The 13,319-nt window shown below is 59.5% G+C and overlaps 2 protein-coding genes across 2 annotated transcripts in view; both read left to right on the top strand.

Annotated features, from left to right (window-relative positions):
• The window catches only part of CASS4 (Cas scaffold protein family member 4), a 28,233-nt gene extending 16,756 nt beyond the window's left edge, over positions 1–11,477 (top strand). The window contains exons 2-5 of the mRNA XM_056107466.1: positions 761–1,246; positions 3,817–3,900; positions 7,565–8,800; positions 10,913–11,477. Coding sequence (XP_055963441.1) covers positions 761–1,246; positions 3,817–3,900; positions 7,565–8,800; positions 10,913–11,323 — 2,217 coding nt within the window. The 3' untranslated portion in view covers positions 11,324–11,477. The remainder of the gene's footprint in view (positions 1–760; positions 1,247–3,816; positions 3,901–7,564; positions 8,801–10,912) is intronic.
• The window catches only part of RTF2 (replication termination factor 2), a 33,139-nt gene continuing 28,537 nt past the window's right edge, over positions 8,718–13,319 (top strand). The window contains exon 1 of the mRNA XM_056107448.1: positions 8,718–8,722. The gene's annotated coding sequence lies outside the window, so the exon portion shown is untranslated. The remainder of the gene's footprint in view (positions 8,723–13,319) is intronic.

The following is a 13,319-nucleotide window of genomic DNA, read 5'->3' as shown; positions in this document are numbered from 1 at the left end:
GGATTCAATCCCCAGAACCCCATAGGGTCCCCTGGGCTCTGCCAGGAATAATTCCTGAGCACAGAGCCAGGAGTAACCCCAGAGCATCGCCGGATGTGGCCCCAAAATCAACAAACAGAAAAGAGAGCTAAGGGTCAGTGTTCAATGAACCTTGTCCACACGCAGACCCTGGTCACCTCACCCCGGAGGCAGAGAATAGCATTACTTGGGGCCTGGAGCAATAGCACGATGGGTAGGGCATTTGCTTTGCACGTAGTCAACCCGGGTTCGATTCCCAGCATCCCATAGCGTCCCCCGAGCACCACCAGGAGTAATTCCTGAGTGCAGAGCCAGGAGGAACCCCTGTGCATCTCCGGGTGTGACTCAAAAAGAAAGAGAGAGAGAGAGAGAGAGAGAGAGAATATCAGTACTCCATGTCCCAGATAAGAAAACCGAGGCCCAGAGAGGATCATTAGTTTGCTCAAGGTCACACAGCTAAGAAGACAGGATTTCTTCTCAAGTTAAGCAGAGGTGGGCCCCTCTGCACCACACACTCCAGGCCTCAAAGTGTCCCCTGGGCCCCTCGCCCCGAGCGGCTGCTGCTCTCGGGATGTGGCCCTTCAGTGAGGCCCCGGAGGGACAGGGCACGTCCTGGGCAGGGGGGACGGGACTGGGGCAACCAGTATGCGGGGCGCCCCGCGACCGTCCTGGCCAGCACAGTGAGCCGGCTTCTCTCTCTTCTCTCTCTCCTCTCTCTCCTCCCCTCCGGCCGCCCCCACAGACGCTCCTGGCCAGGGCCCTGTACGACAACCAGGCCGATGGCCCCGACGAGCTGGCGTTCTGCAGAGGAGACCTCTTGGTGGTCGTCGCGCAGGACGTGGCCGGGGCCGAGGGCTGGTGGCAGTGTCTGCTGCACGGGCGGCCGGGCCTGGCCCCCGCCAACCGCCTGCGGGTCCTCCGCAACAGGCAGGCCCCGACAACGACGGCGGCAGAGGCAGCAGCAGGGCGACCCTGGGCCCGGTCCCTGGGAGGCTCAGAAGACACCGAGCACCCCTACCAGATACCAGCTGCAGGGCCTGTGTACGAGCCCATGAAGAGCTGGGTGGAGGGGCCACCACCCCCCTCGGCCCAAATGTCCGTGCCCCCCGGGCCCCTGGCACCAGGGAGCACTCCCGGCGGAGCTCAGGGGACCACCTGGAACGGCGGGGAGCGGACCCGGGTCGGTGCCAGAATCGTGCGTGAGCAGATGGGGAGGCTGACACAGCAGGTGAGCTGGTCTTGGGGGGCCGGGAGCCGCAGTGCGATGGTGTACAGGGCCAAAGTCTCCCTGTCCCCGGGGGGCCGCACTCTCCCTGCCTGCCCCCCTCTCCCCGCACCCCTGCACTCTCCCCGCTCCCCTTGGGGGGCGCATTCTCCTGACCCCCCCCCCCCCCAGCCCATCGGCTCCACCCAAAGGCCATGATCTCAGTATCCCACCGGGTTTCTGGACCGATGATGGATGACTCGACTGAACTCTGCTTTCTGGCCTCTCGTGGGCATGTCCTGGCCACACGGGGGGCCAGCAGTCAGCACCCCCCACAAAGGCAGCCAGTCACACAGGGGGCTTCACAAGCCCCTTCATAGAGGACATTGATGTGGATCCAGTCAGTCCTGCCTTCCCGGGAACTTCCCCCCCTTTATTTCTGCCCCAGTTCCATCTGCGGCTGCCCTGCTCCGTGGTGGCCCCCTCCTGGCCCCCAGCTCCCCCCCCCCATTTCTCTGTGCTTGGGGAGTTCCACTCCGCATGTGTGTCCAGCCCGTGCCCAGCCCTGGGAAGGACCCCGCGGCTGAGTCAGTCTGGTATTTTTCTCTTGGTCGTACTGGGCGCTGGACGCGGCCTCATCAGACTCACTCAGCCTCTCTCTGCTCCGAGCACCCTCTCAACACCCACATTCACACTCTCTCTGGGAGCAGGAGGCTTGGAGCCACCCCTGGCGGTGCTCAGGGACCCCCAATGTGCAGGGCACGAAGCAGAGCTGGCGCAGGTGACAAAGCACCCGGCCCTGCATTCATGCTCCTCTGGTTGATATTTTGTTTGTTTGGGGGTCACCCCCCGCTGTGCTCGGGGCTCCCTCCTGGCTCTGCACTCAGGAATCACTCCTGGCGGTGCTCAGGGGACCAAATAGGATGCCGGGGATCAAACCCAGGCCAGCTCCCTACCCACTGAGCTATCTCTCCAGTCCCCACATTCACGCTCTGTTGAAGTGGGACTTCCGGATCCCCGAGGTTACAGTTGGGTCCCTGAACCCAGAAGGAGAAATAGAACGGAGTAAGCCGGACTTCCCCCGGCCACTTCCCCTCGGCAGCCACTAGCTCGAGTCCGGTTTCACTTTTCATCCCAACTTCCCGAATAAATGATGCTAACCTGCCGTCCCACCAAGCCGGCCCCACCCACAAAGCACCGGGCACGGGACAGATTTGGTTTCGGTTTCAATTCAGAGTGCCAACCATTTCCCCATGAAGCTGCTCCCGAACCCACGAGTTCCATCGGGCTTTACCTGCTGGTCCTTAACCCTCCAGAACCAGCCCCCCACCCCACCGCTGAGCTGTTCCTGAGTAGACTGCCATCCCCTGCTGCCCACGTTTTCCAAGAACCAAAGGGACATTTCTAAAGACGCCTCCATCATCTAAAACCGCACAGGCGGAAAGTCCCCTGCACGGCCACAGGCGGGCCTTGGATCCGCAGTCCAAGAGGCGTTGCTCGAAGAGACCTGGGGTGTCCCCATATGTGGGGCGGGGAAGGAAGGGAGGGAGGGATGGGGGGAAGGGAGGGAGGGAGGGAGGGAGCGAGGGAGCGAGGGAGGGATGGAGGGAGGGAGGGAGGAAGGAAGGAAGGAAGGAAGGTTGGTCAAAAGGATGGAGGGAGAGAGGGAGGGAGGGAGGAAAGAGGAAGGGAGGGAAGAAGAAGGAGGGAGGGAGGGAGGAAGGTTGAAAGGAAGGCTGGAGAGAGGGAGGGAGGGGGAAGGAGAGGAAGGAAGGGAGGGAGAAGAAGGGAGGGAGGAAGGAAGGAAGGAAGGAAGGAAGGAAGGAAGGAAGGAAGGAAGGAAGGAGGGAGGGAAGGCAGTTGGAGAGGGGCCCAACAGAGAAGTTGATGTGCCTGTGCCCTCTGTGTAGAGGGTGGAACACTCAGAGGGTGACCTGGGGGCTCCAGTTTCTCTGAGGCTCCCAGGCGCCCCTCTGGTCCTGACTTCTTGTTTGCGTGGGGGCCAAGGGTGCTCAGGGCTTCCTCCTGGGTCTGTGCTCAGGGATCACTCCTGGCAGGGTTCAGGGGTGCTGGGGGTGGAACCCGGGTTGGCTGCGTGCAAGGCGAGCGCTGCCCACTGTACTACCTCTCTGGCCCCTACTCCTGTCCTTCCTGGCTGGGGGGTTCCCCGGGAGTGAATGGAGCTGGGGGCGCACCCCACCTGCCCAGGTCACTCTGGAAACTCAAACTTGGTTCCCTGCTCTGCTGGCCGGCCTGGCCTTTGGGACCCTTGGGAGAAAGGGGGTGTCCAGCGCCCGACTCCTGCCTGGGGACCTGCCTCCCCGCCCCAGGCCATGCTGTCACCCCAGAGGACCCCATAGACCTCCCTGCTTGCCCTGTCGTTCAAGGTGGCACCCCACTGGGTTTTACAGATCCAGTACCAGAGAAGCCAGACCGGATGCGGCTGACACAGGTTTCGGGGGCCTGGGGGGCCGTCCAGGGCACTATTCCTCCCAGCCACAGAGGCAGTGGGGGCTGGTGACACGCGGCAGGGAGCGAGCGACCTTGGCCGTGACCTTGGCCGTGACCTTCCTCATCTGTCCCTTCTCTTCAAGGTCCTCGTCACCATCCCCAGGCCCGCCAGGGCCTCGCTGCCGATGCTGACGTCCGAGGTGCCTGCCGGGGGTTGGAGGCTACAGGTGAGGCACGGCCCGGGGGCTCTGTGTGTGCCGCGGAGGTCGCCTGCCCCAGACTGCCCGACCCCACTTCGGGCTCTCGCCGGCAGCTGTACTCAGACCCGGCTTCATGCCTCGGCCTGGAGCCGACCCTGTTCAGGGTACAGTGTGACCTGCTGAATCTGAATAATTTTCAAATATCTGCTTTCGTGGCAAGGGGGTCTTCCAAGACTCGGTCGGGTGGTCTGAGACCTCCAAGGCCTGACCCCACCATGTTGGGCATGTGGGGTCAGCGCCTGGGAATGCAGTGCCTGGGAATGCAACGCCTGTGCCTGCCCCCCGCCCCACACACACACATCGAGATTCCTGCATGCCCCCCCCGGGATACTTGATTTGTAATAAATATTTTTTGCTTGATTGCTTTCTGGTTTAGGGGCTACACCCAGAGGTGCTCAGGGATTCCTCCTGGCGGGGCTTGGAGATGAACCTGGTGACCGCGTGCAGAGTAAATGCCCTACCCACTGTACTATCACTCCAGCCCTGTAATAGATTTTTTATTTTTTATTTTTTTTGCTTTTTGCTTTTTGGGTCACATCTTGCGATGCCCAGGGGTTCCTCCTGGCTCTGCACTTAGGAATTACTCCTGGTGGTACTCGGCGGACCCTATGGGATGCTGGGAATTGAACCCGGGTTGGCCGCATGCAAGGCAAACGCCCTTCCAGCTTTGGTATTGCTCCAGCCCCTGTAATAGATGTTTTTATCCATGCATATGTACATAGTGTCTATATACACATATATATGAACATAGTTGAATATATACACACATAGGTGCTTCTTGGAAACACGGCTGAAGAGAGAGTACAGTGGTTAGGAAGCTTGCCTTGTTCACACCCAACCCAGTTCAATCCCCAGCACTCCACATGGTCCCCCCAAATCACCAGGAGTGATTCCTGAGCACAGATCCAGAGTAACCCCTGAGCATTGCTGAGCGTGGCCTAAAAACCTAAAAACCTAAAATTTCATTTTTTTTCATCATCCTGTTATTCGTCGATTGCCTCGAGCAGGCCCCAGTAACGTCTCTTTCATCCTAGCCCTGAGATTATATTCAAGGCTCTTTAGGAGAATGAGACCCATCAGTGTTACTGGTATTTGGCATATTTGGTACGCCACGGGGAGTTTGCCAGACTCTGCCCTGTGGGCAGGCTACTTTCGATAGCCTGCAAGTTTGTCCAAAGTAGAAATGAGATAATAAGATGTCATAAAATGATATCCTGATAAGATGTTCCGGGATCTGGATTTTATAGTCTCTGAGTCTTGGCCGCTGATGGGATTACACGGCGCCAGGGGGCCAGGTGGTGGGTGTGACCCCCGCCTACTGGAATTTGGAGGATCTGGGTGGAAGATGCTCGACTCCAATCCGAGTAGGCTTGGAGGTCTCGGCCCTGGAACCCGCGTGGCTTTGTCCCTCTGCCAGTACCTTCATGTGTACTAACCTAAAAAAAAAAAAAAAAAAAGGGCTGAAGATACAGATAGTGCAGGCATTTCGGTGCCTTGCTTTGTAGGTGGCCGACCCCAGTTTCATCCTTGGCACCACCTCTGGTTCCCCCAGACCCGCCAGGAGAGATCTCTAAGCACACAGAGCCCAGAGAACTTTCCAGGGTGGCCCCACAACCCCCAAACTTGAAATAATATCTATGGGCTAGACATCCACAGTCTAAACACTATCACTGATTTTATTGTTTTAGGCCACATCTGGCCGTGCTCAAGGCTTACTCCTGAGTATAGAGCCAGAAGTAGGGGCTGGAGCAACAGCACAGCGGGGAGGGCGTTAGCCTTGCACATGGCCGACCCGGGTTCAATCCCCGGCATCTCATGTGGTCCCCTGAGCACCGCCAGGAGTAATTTTTGAGTGCATGAGCCAGGAGAAACCCCTGAGCATCGCCGGGTGTGATCCCAAATGAAAAAAAAAAACACAGAGCCAGAAGTATCCCCTGAGTAACCTCTGGATATGGCCCACCACACACACACACACACACACACACACACACACACACACACACACCAAGAAAAAGACCAGAAGAAAGAAAAGCAGGTGTGGGAGGGGAGGGTCCGTGACCTGCCAGGGTCGAAAGGAAAGTGCAGCGGCCTCTGGTCTTTCCCAGGAACCAGCAGGGCAGCGGCTCTACGACGTCCTCCCAAACCCCCAGAGGTCAGCCCCGGGTGCCCACCGCACAAACGTGAGTATGAACAGGGCCCGGCCCCGCGGCTCCCCAGGCGGACACCGTCTTTGCTGATCTGCACCGGGAACAAGGTTGCCCAGGCACGCCTTAATCGCCGGGGTGCCGGCACGGTGGAGCAGTGGGCTGCGGGGACACCCCCGGCCTTCTCGGAGCCCGGGTCCGAGGGCAGCCCTATTGCGAGCAGAGGGCGCAGAAACGCTGCCCAAGCCCTGGGGAGGGAACGTGGCCCCGTGGGCACAGGACTTGACACGAGGCAGTGAGTCTGTCCAGCAGAGACAAATGGCCCCAGCCCAGAGTGTTGGGAGGGAGGAGCACGGGCCGGAGAGGTTGGAGGGGACTGACCAGAAGGGCCCAGCGCACCCAGGCGGGGTAGGCGCAGGGTGTGAGGACGCCCTGGAGGAAGTGCTCAGGCCTCCTAAGTGCAGGGAGTGGGAGAAAGGGAGTGCACAGAGGTGAGGATGTGACTCAGCGGCAAGTGCTCCCCCCCATTTGATCTCTGATGTGTCAAAGGAAAAAGAGGAAATAGGGTCAGAGCGATGGTGCCTTGCACGCAACCGACCCCGTTTTGATCCCCCGCATCCCATATAATCCTCCGAGCACAGAGTCAGGAGTCAGCCCTGAGCCCCTCCAAGTATGGGCCAAAATCCAAAGCCAAAGCCAAAGAAAGAAAAGGAAATCAAAATTAAGATTGGCATGGCAGAGAGAAAAAAGATGATTCCGTTTGGGCCGGTGAGATAGCACAGTGGTTAAGGCGCTTACCTGGCCTGCAGCTGACCCTTGTTGGATTCCTGGCATCAGAGAGGGTCCCCACATGTTGTTGTCCCACCACTGCCGGGAGTGAGTCCTGAGCACAGAGGCAGGAGTCATCCCTGAGTACAGAGACAGGAGTCATCCCTGAGTACAGAGGCAGGAGTCAGCCCTGAGCAAGAGGCAGGAATCAGCTCTGAGCACAGAGCCGGGAGTCAGCCCTGAGTACAGAGGCAGGAGCCAGCCCTGAGCACAGAGGCAGGAGTCAGCCCTGATCACCGAGCCGGGTGTCAGCCCTGAGCCCAGAGGCAGGAGCCAGCCCTGAGCACAGAGGCAGGAGTCAGCCCTGAGCACAGAGCCGGGAGTCAGCCCTGAGCACAGAGGCAGGAGTCAGCCCTGAGCACAGAGGCAGGAGTCATCCCTGAGCACACAGCTGGGAGTCAGCCCTGAGCACAGAGCTGGGAGTCAGCCCTGAGCACTACCAGTGTGGCCCCCGCTCTCCACCCCACAGAAGCAGGTGGGTGGGCTCCGACTGGGATGCGCTGGGGTCACTGGGTCGCTGGGGTCACTAGGGTCACAGGGATGACTCTGGAGCAAGGGAAGGGCTGGTGCAGCGAGACCACCAGCAGCTGCGTCTGTCCTAGGGGCCTCGCACCTCCCCCTGTGAGTGCTACACCGAGTGACCATGTGGCTCTTGGCAGGGGCAGACCGTTCCCCCAGCGCCGACGACCGTGCCGAGGCCAGGCCGCTACAGCACGCTGCCGAACCCCCCGAAACCCGAGTGGGCTTACGACATCCCAGGACCTCCTCAGCCCACCGGCGCCCGGAACCGCCCCGTCACCGCCTTGGCAGAGACAGCGGGGCCCCCCTCAGCCCCCCGGCACACGTCTAGTTTCCTGGGTCCCCTGAGTACCAAGGCCACGTCCCCGAGTCCCCACCTGCCCGAGAACGTGCCCCCGGCGAAGAACTTCGGGGAGCAGGGGACCCGCTACAGAGTACCGTCCAGCTTCCAGGCGCCCCGCGTGGAGGCTCAGAACACCCAGCCCAACATTTACGACCTGCCCAGATGCCAGGAGGGGTTCCTGCCCCCGGGCAGAGAGCCCAGGAAGACCCCAGGGGCATCGGAGAAGTGCCCGGAGCTCAATCCCACCTGGCCGGGCCCCGAGCCCGACAGGGCCTCAGTGTCCAGCTCGGACGGCAGGGCCAGCGTCACCTCCTCCTGCTCCTCCGTGTCCACCGACTCCTCGTCCGGCTGCGAGGACTCAGCCCGGGAGCTGCCCGGAGACCTGAGCTCGGCCAGGGAGGTGGTGACGGGCCTCCAGCAGCAGGTGACCGGCTCGGTGGCCGGCCTGATGCTCTTCGTCAGCCGGACGTGGAGGGTCCGAGACCACCTGGAAGCCAACATCGCTGCCATTCGCCGCGCGGCCGACGGCGTCGAGGCCGCCTTGGGAGAGTTCCTGGAGTTTGCCCAGGGGGTGCGTCAGGTGGCCGCCCGCCACCTCGCCGATGGCGTCCTGCAGGCCAGGATCAGGGACCAGGTCCAGACCATCTCCGACTCCTACCGGGTCCTGCAGGAGAGCAAGGGCGCCCTGGAGAGCTTCGACTGGTCCCTGGAGGTGCTGGCGACGGACAAGCTCCAGAACCATCCAGATGACCTGGAGAGGTTCATCGCGGCGGCACGGATGGTTCCGGAAGACATCAAGAGGTTCGCGTCCATGGTCATCGCCAATGGGCGGCTTCTCTTCGGCGAGCACAGTGAGAGGGAGGAGCCTGAGCCCTCGGCCCCCAGCGCAGGACAGAGGCTGGAGAATCTCGTCCTGCTCCTCCCCAGGGGAACGGAATCCCCCCCGAGGCGCGCCCCTTCCACCGAGCAAAGAACAGCGGTGCAGCCCCCCGAAATATGGAAGAAAAGGAGGCAGCCCAGCATCTGCCACCAGGTGAGTGCCCAACTCTGAGCCACGTGACAGACGGGGGCTTCCAAGGGCCGGGGCTGGGGAGGGCATTCAGAGGTCTGGAGCACTGTTTCATGAGCAAAGAGGGTTCCCAGTGTCATCCCAGGTGTGGCCCCAAATCCAACAGAACACAAACGGCCTGCATGCTCTCGGTAGCTGCAGACTTCCGTTAGCCAGAAAACCAAGTCACTGCAAGGGAAAAATCTAGGTGGGGTCTTTTCGGTTTTATTTTTGCTTTCTGGGTCACACCCGGCGATGCTCAGGGGTTCCTCCTGGCTCATGAATTCAGGAATTACTCCTGGCGGTGCTCGGGGGACCCTATAGGGTGCTGGGAACTGAACCCAGGTCAGCTGTGTGCAAGGCAAACGCCGTCCCCGCTGTGCTATCGCTCCAGCCCCTAGGCAGGGTCGTTCTAAGAAGTAAGATTCGAACCGATAACCAATAATCGACGGCCAAGGCCAAGAGGCCTCCTGGGAACTCAGGGGCTGGGCTCCAGCTCTGACACAGATGCTGGAACGGATTTTGAACGTGTTTCGAAACCTGTTCTTGGAGCCAATGCTGCAAATCTCGCCATGAGGAAACCTGGCACAGAGCTATCCAATTTGGTCACTCCCCCTGCCTTGGGGACCCAGGAAAGGGGAGTGGGAACACTTGGAAACGCTGGGAGGACTTAGCTGCCCCGCTCTGCCCCCTGCCACACCTGGGCACTGCCAGGAGCGGCCCCGAGAAAAGTAAACCAACTGACCAGTGGGGCCAGTCACTCTCAGGGCAGTCACGGAGGACTTTGTCCCACCAGAAGTTGTCGGACCTGGAGGAGGATGAAAAGCCAACCTCGAAGCAACAGCTGGAGGGGGACAGTGAGTTGGACACACAGGTGAGTGCCCGGCCCTCGGGACGCACGGGGGGGGGGGGCACCAGGGACCATCCACAGGAGACAGCCCCCCTCGGGGCTTCACTGAGCCCGTCACCTCCCAAGGGCCCCCCCTCCTCCCTTCCTCCAGACGCTGGGGATGCAGCCCCAGGGGTACTGCATTAAAGGTGAGGGAAGAACATTCCTTGGAAGCGAACGGACTTGTCAGCACAGCTGGTCCCTCCAGACCCGGGACCCCAGGGGTGTTGGTTGCCGCCCCTGTGACCTCACAAAGGGGGTTTTGGATGAGTGAATAGGCCTGGAAGAGGAAGGGATTCTGTGGCCCCCAAAATAAAATCCACAGAAGTAAAATTCGGAGGGGAAAAGTAAAGTCCGTCCTCTCTCCTCTCTCTCTCTCTCTCTCTCTCTCTCTCTCTCTCTCTCTCTCTCTCTCTCTCCCCCTTCCTACCTCCTGGTCTTTGCCTTGGGAGCCGCACCCAGCCTTGCTCAGGGCTTACTCCTAACTTTGTGCTCAGGGATCACTCCTGAGCCCAGGCAGTGCCAGGCATGGAACCCGGGTCAGCTGTGTGCAAGGCGACTGACTGCCTTCATCTCTGTACTTTTTCCCCGACCCCAGAAGGCTTGAGGGATCGGGGTGGAATGATTCGGAAGATGTTGGTGGTGGAAAGGTGTCATGGTGGGGGGGTTAGTGTTGGAATATGGAATCTAATAAATGATTGTGAACAACTTTATAATCATAAGATTAAATTTTTAAAAAACAGAACAGGGGCTGGAGTGATAGTACAGTGGGGAGGGCGTTTGCCTTGGACTCAGCCAATCCGGCTTCAATTTCCAGCATCCCATAGGGTCCCCTGAGCACTGCCAGGACTAATTTCTGAGTGCAGGGCCAGGAGTAACCCCTGTGCATCGCCAGGTGTGACCCAAAAAGCCAAAAAAAAAAAAATCAAACGAAGACCTCTAACCCCGCCCAGGGGACCCCTCCCCCAACCCAGTCGCCCTGGGACACACCTCTATCTCTCCCGATGTTTTTTTTCTTTTTGGGTCACACTCAGGGATGCTCAGGGGTTCCTCCTGCCTCTGCACTCAAGAATTACCCCTGGCGGGGCTCGGCGGATCATATGGGATGCTGGGAATCGAACCCAGGTCAGCCGCGTGCAAGGCAAACGCCCTCCCCGCTGTGCTATCGCTCCAGCCCCCAATTTGTTTTCCCTCCTCTCTCTCCCCAGCGTCCTGGCACTGTCCTCCCCGGGTCCCCGCGGCCACAGGATGCCCAGAAGAGGGTCCAGCTCTCGGAGCACTGCCGCCTCTACTTCGGGGCCCTGCTCAAGGCCGTCGGCGTGCTAGGGGGCAGCCTGCAGTCCGGCCAGCCCCCCGAGGTGTTCATCACGCAGAGTAAGCTGGTCATCATGGTGGGCCAGAAGCTGGTGGACACGCTCTGCCAGGAGACACAGGACCGCGACACGCGCAACGAGATCCTGGGGGGCAGCAGCCGGCTGTGCGGGCAGCTCCGGGACGTGGCGCTGGCCACCAAGCGTGCCGTGTTGCAACACCCCTGCAAGGCCGCCCGCGCCCACCTCCTGGCCCAGGCCCAGCTGCTGGAGCAGGCCACGCAGCAGTTCCGGGCCAGCCTGGAGTGAGGCTCTGCCCTGGGCCTCCCTCCCCTGCACGGGTGGAGCAGTGCCCGTCCCCAGGGCTCTCGGGACATGGATGTCGCACAGGGGTGTCAGCAAAGCCAGAACACCGGCTGCTCAGCGCGGGAAGTGATGTCCCAGAACCCCACGTCTGAGCTGGGCCGGGCGCCTTTCCCAAGTCCCTCCTTCTGTGTTTATTTATTGGAAACTTGCCACAATTCCTGTCCTAGGTGCCAGGTGGGTCGCGGAGGAGCCCACAGAGGCCGCGTCCTAGTGGGCAGAGAGGCGGCATGGCGGTGACCAGCTTCTGCCAGGTGCCAGGTGCCAGGGAGGAGACGGCAGGAGAGTCCATGGCCTGTGGCTACTGACCGCGGCTCCTCGACCTTACAACTGACGTCTGCATCTTGCACCCAAGCCGGGTCGTTTTCTTCTCATTTAACCCAGTCAGAGGTGCCGTGGCCCTTGGCAGCATCACGTGTTCTGTTGGGTTCACTCTTAATTTATTTTGTCCATTCTAAATAATTCTGTCCTGATAAATACAGTATGCACAAGCTAAAAAGATTTATGCTTCTTTTTTTTTGCTCATTTGTGTGACTTGCCACACGCCTCAGAAGGTGCTCAGGGAGTACTTCCTGTACTGGGGGTCTAGGGGATGCTCCCGGTGGTACTCAGGGGACTGGACTAGGGTCAGCCACTTGCAAGCCAAGCATCTTAAGGACCGTCCCATCAGAAAATAAAAAGGTTTAGATGGGGCTGGAGCAATAGCACAGCGGGGAGGGCGTTTGCTTTTGCACATGGCTCACCCAGGTCTGATTCCCAGCGTGCCAGATGGTTCCCCCTAGCACCGCCAGGAGTAATTCCTGAGTGCATGAGCCAGGAGTAACCCCTGTGCATCGCCAGGTGTGACCCAAAAAGATAAAAAAAAAAAAAAAAAGAAAAGGTTTAGACTTCCAAGTGGCTCTAATCTGTTACCCTTATCACGAAGATTTCACCAGGACCAGAAATATCCTTCGGAGCAATCTTTCCATTGGAAAAGCCTTTGATCCGGGTCACTGGGTTCAAAGCGAGAAACTCCGGGGTTTCCTTCTGTGATTCAGACGCCTCTGCAGAGGAGACTTTCAGCGCTCGTGCAAGAGCATCACCGCACAGGCAGGAAGTGTGCTCTGGGTGCCTGTGACTTGCCACACGCCTCCAAGCAGCAGAGATCCCCCAAGTCAAAGCACCTCTTCCTTTGCTGATAGGGCTCCTGTTGCCATGGTTACTTCATCCTCACTTCAAGCGCAGGCTCCTCCTCAGCCGCTAAAGACTTCTCCAGGCTAGAAGTCACCTGAGCTGGGGGCCTGGTTCAGCAGGGAGAGCCTTTGCCTAGCACACAGATGACCCCGGTTCCATCCCCAGCGTCTCATATGGTCCCCTGAGCACCGCCAGGTGTGGCCCGAAACCCAAAAATAAAAATAAAGGAAGTCACCTAAGTTGGCACCAGGCCTGGTTCCTACCTGCCTCTCAGCCTTCGGCACCCACTTGCAGCTGGTCAGGGATGGAGACTCGCGCGTCCTGGAGGGGCCGTCCCTGTGAAGCTGGGTCCTCGCTCCCTCCCTGTTTGAGCAGTTGTGGCCTGGATCAATCAATCAGCCAGGACTCCAGGACTCTTGTTAGCAGAGCGAGTTAAATTCTTTTTTTTTTTTTTTTGCTTTTTGGATCGGGGCTGAGCATCCTCCACCCAGATCCTCCATCTTCCAGTAGGCGGGGGTCACACCCACCAACTGCCCCCCAGCGCCGTGTAATCCCATCAACGGCCAAGACCCAAAGACTATAAAGCCCAGCTCCCAGAAGTGCACGGCTGCATCCGCGGCCGCGTGACATCTTACTATCTCATTCTTACTTTGGACAGCCTGGCAGGCTACCGAATGTAACCTGCCCACACGGCGGAGTCTGGCAAAATTCTCGTGGCGTACCCAATATGCCAAATACCAGTAACAATGATGGGTCTCATTCTCCTAAC

Source organism: Sorex fumeus, unplaced genomic scaffold, assembly GCF_029834395.1.
Source record: "Sorex fumeus unplaced genomic scaffold, SorFum_2.1 ptg000166l, whole genome shotgun sequence".
NCBI lineage: Eukaryota > Metazoa > Chordata > Mammalia > Eulipotyphla > Soricidae > Sorex > Sorex fumeus.
The sequence above is the reverse complement of the archived record's forward strand: the minus strand, read 5'-3'. Positions and strand labels throughout refer to the sequence as shown.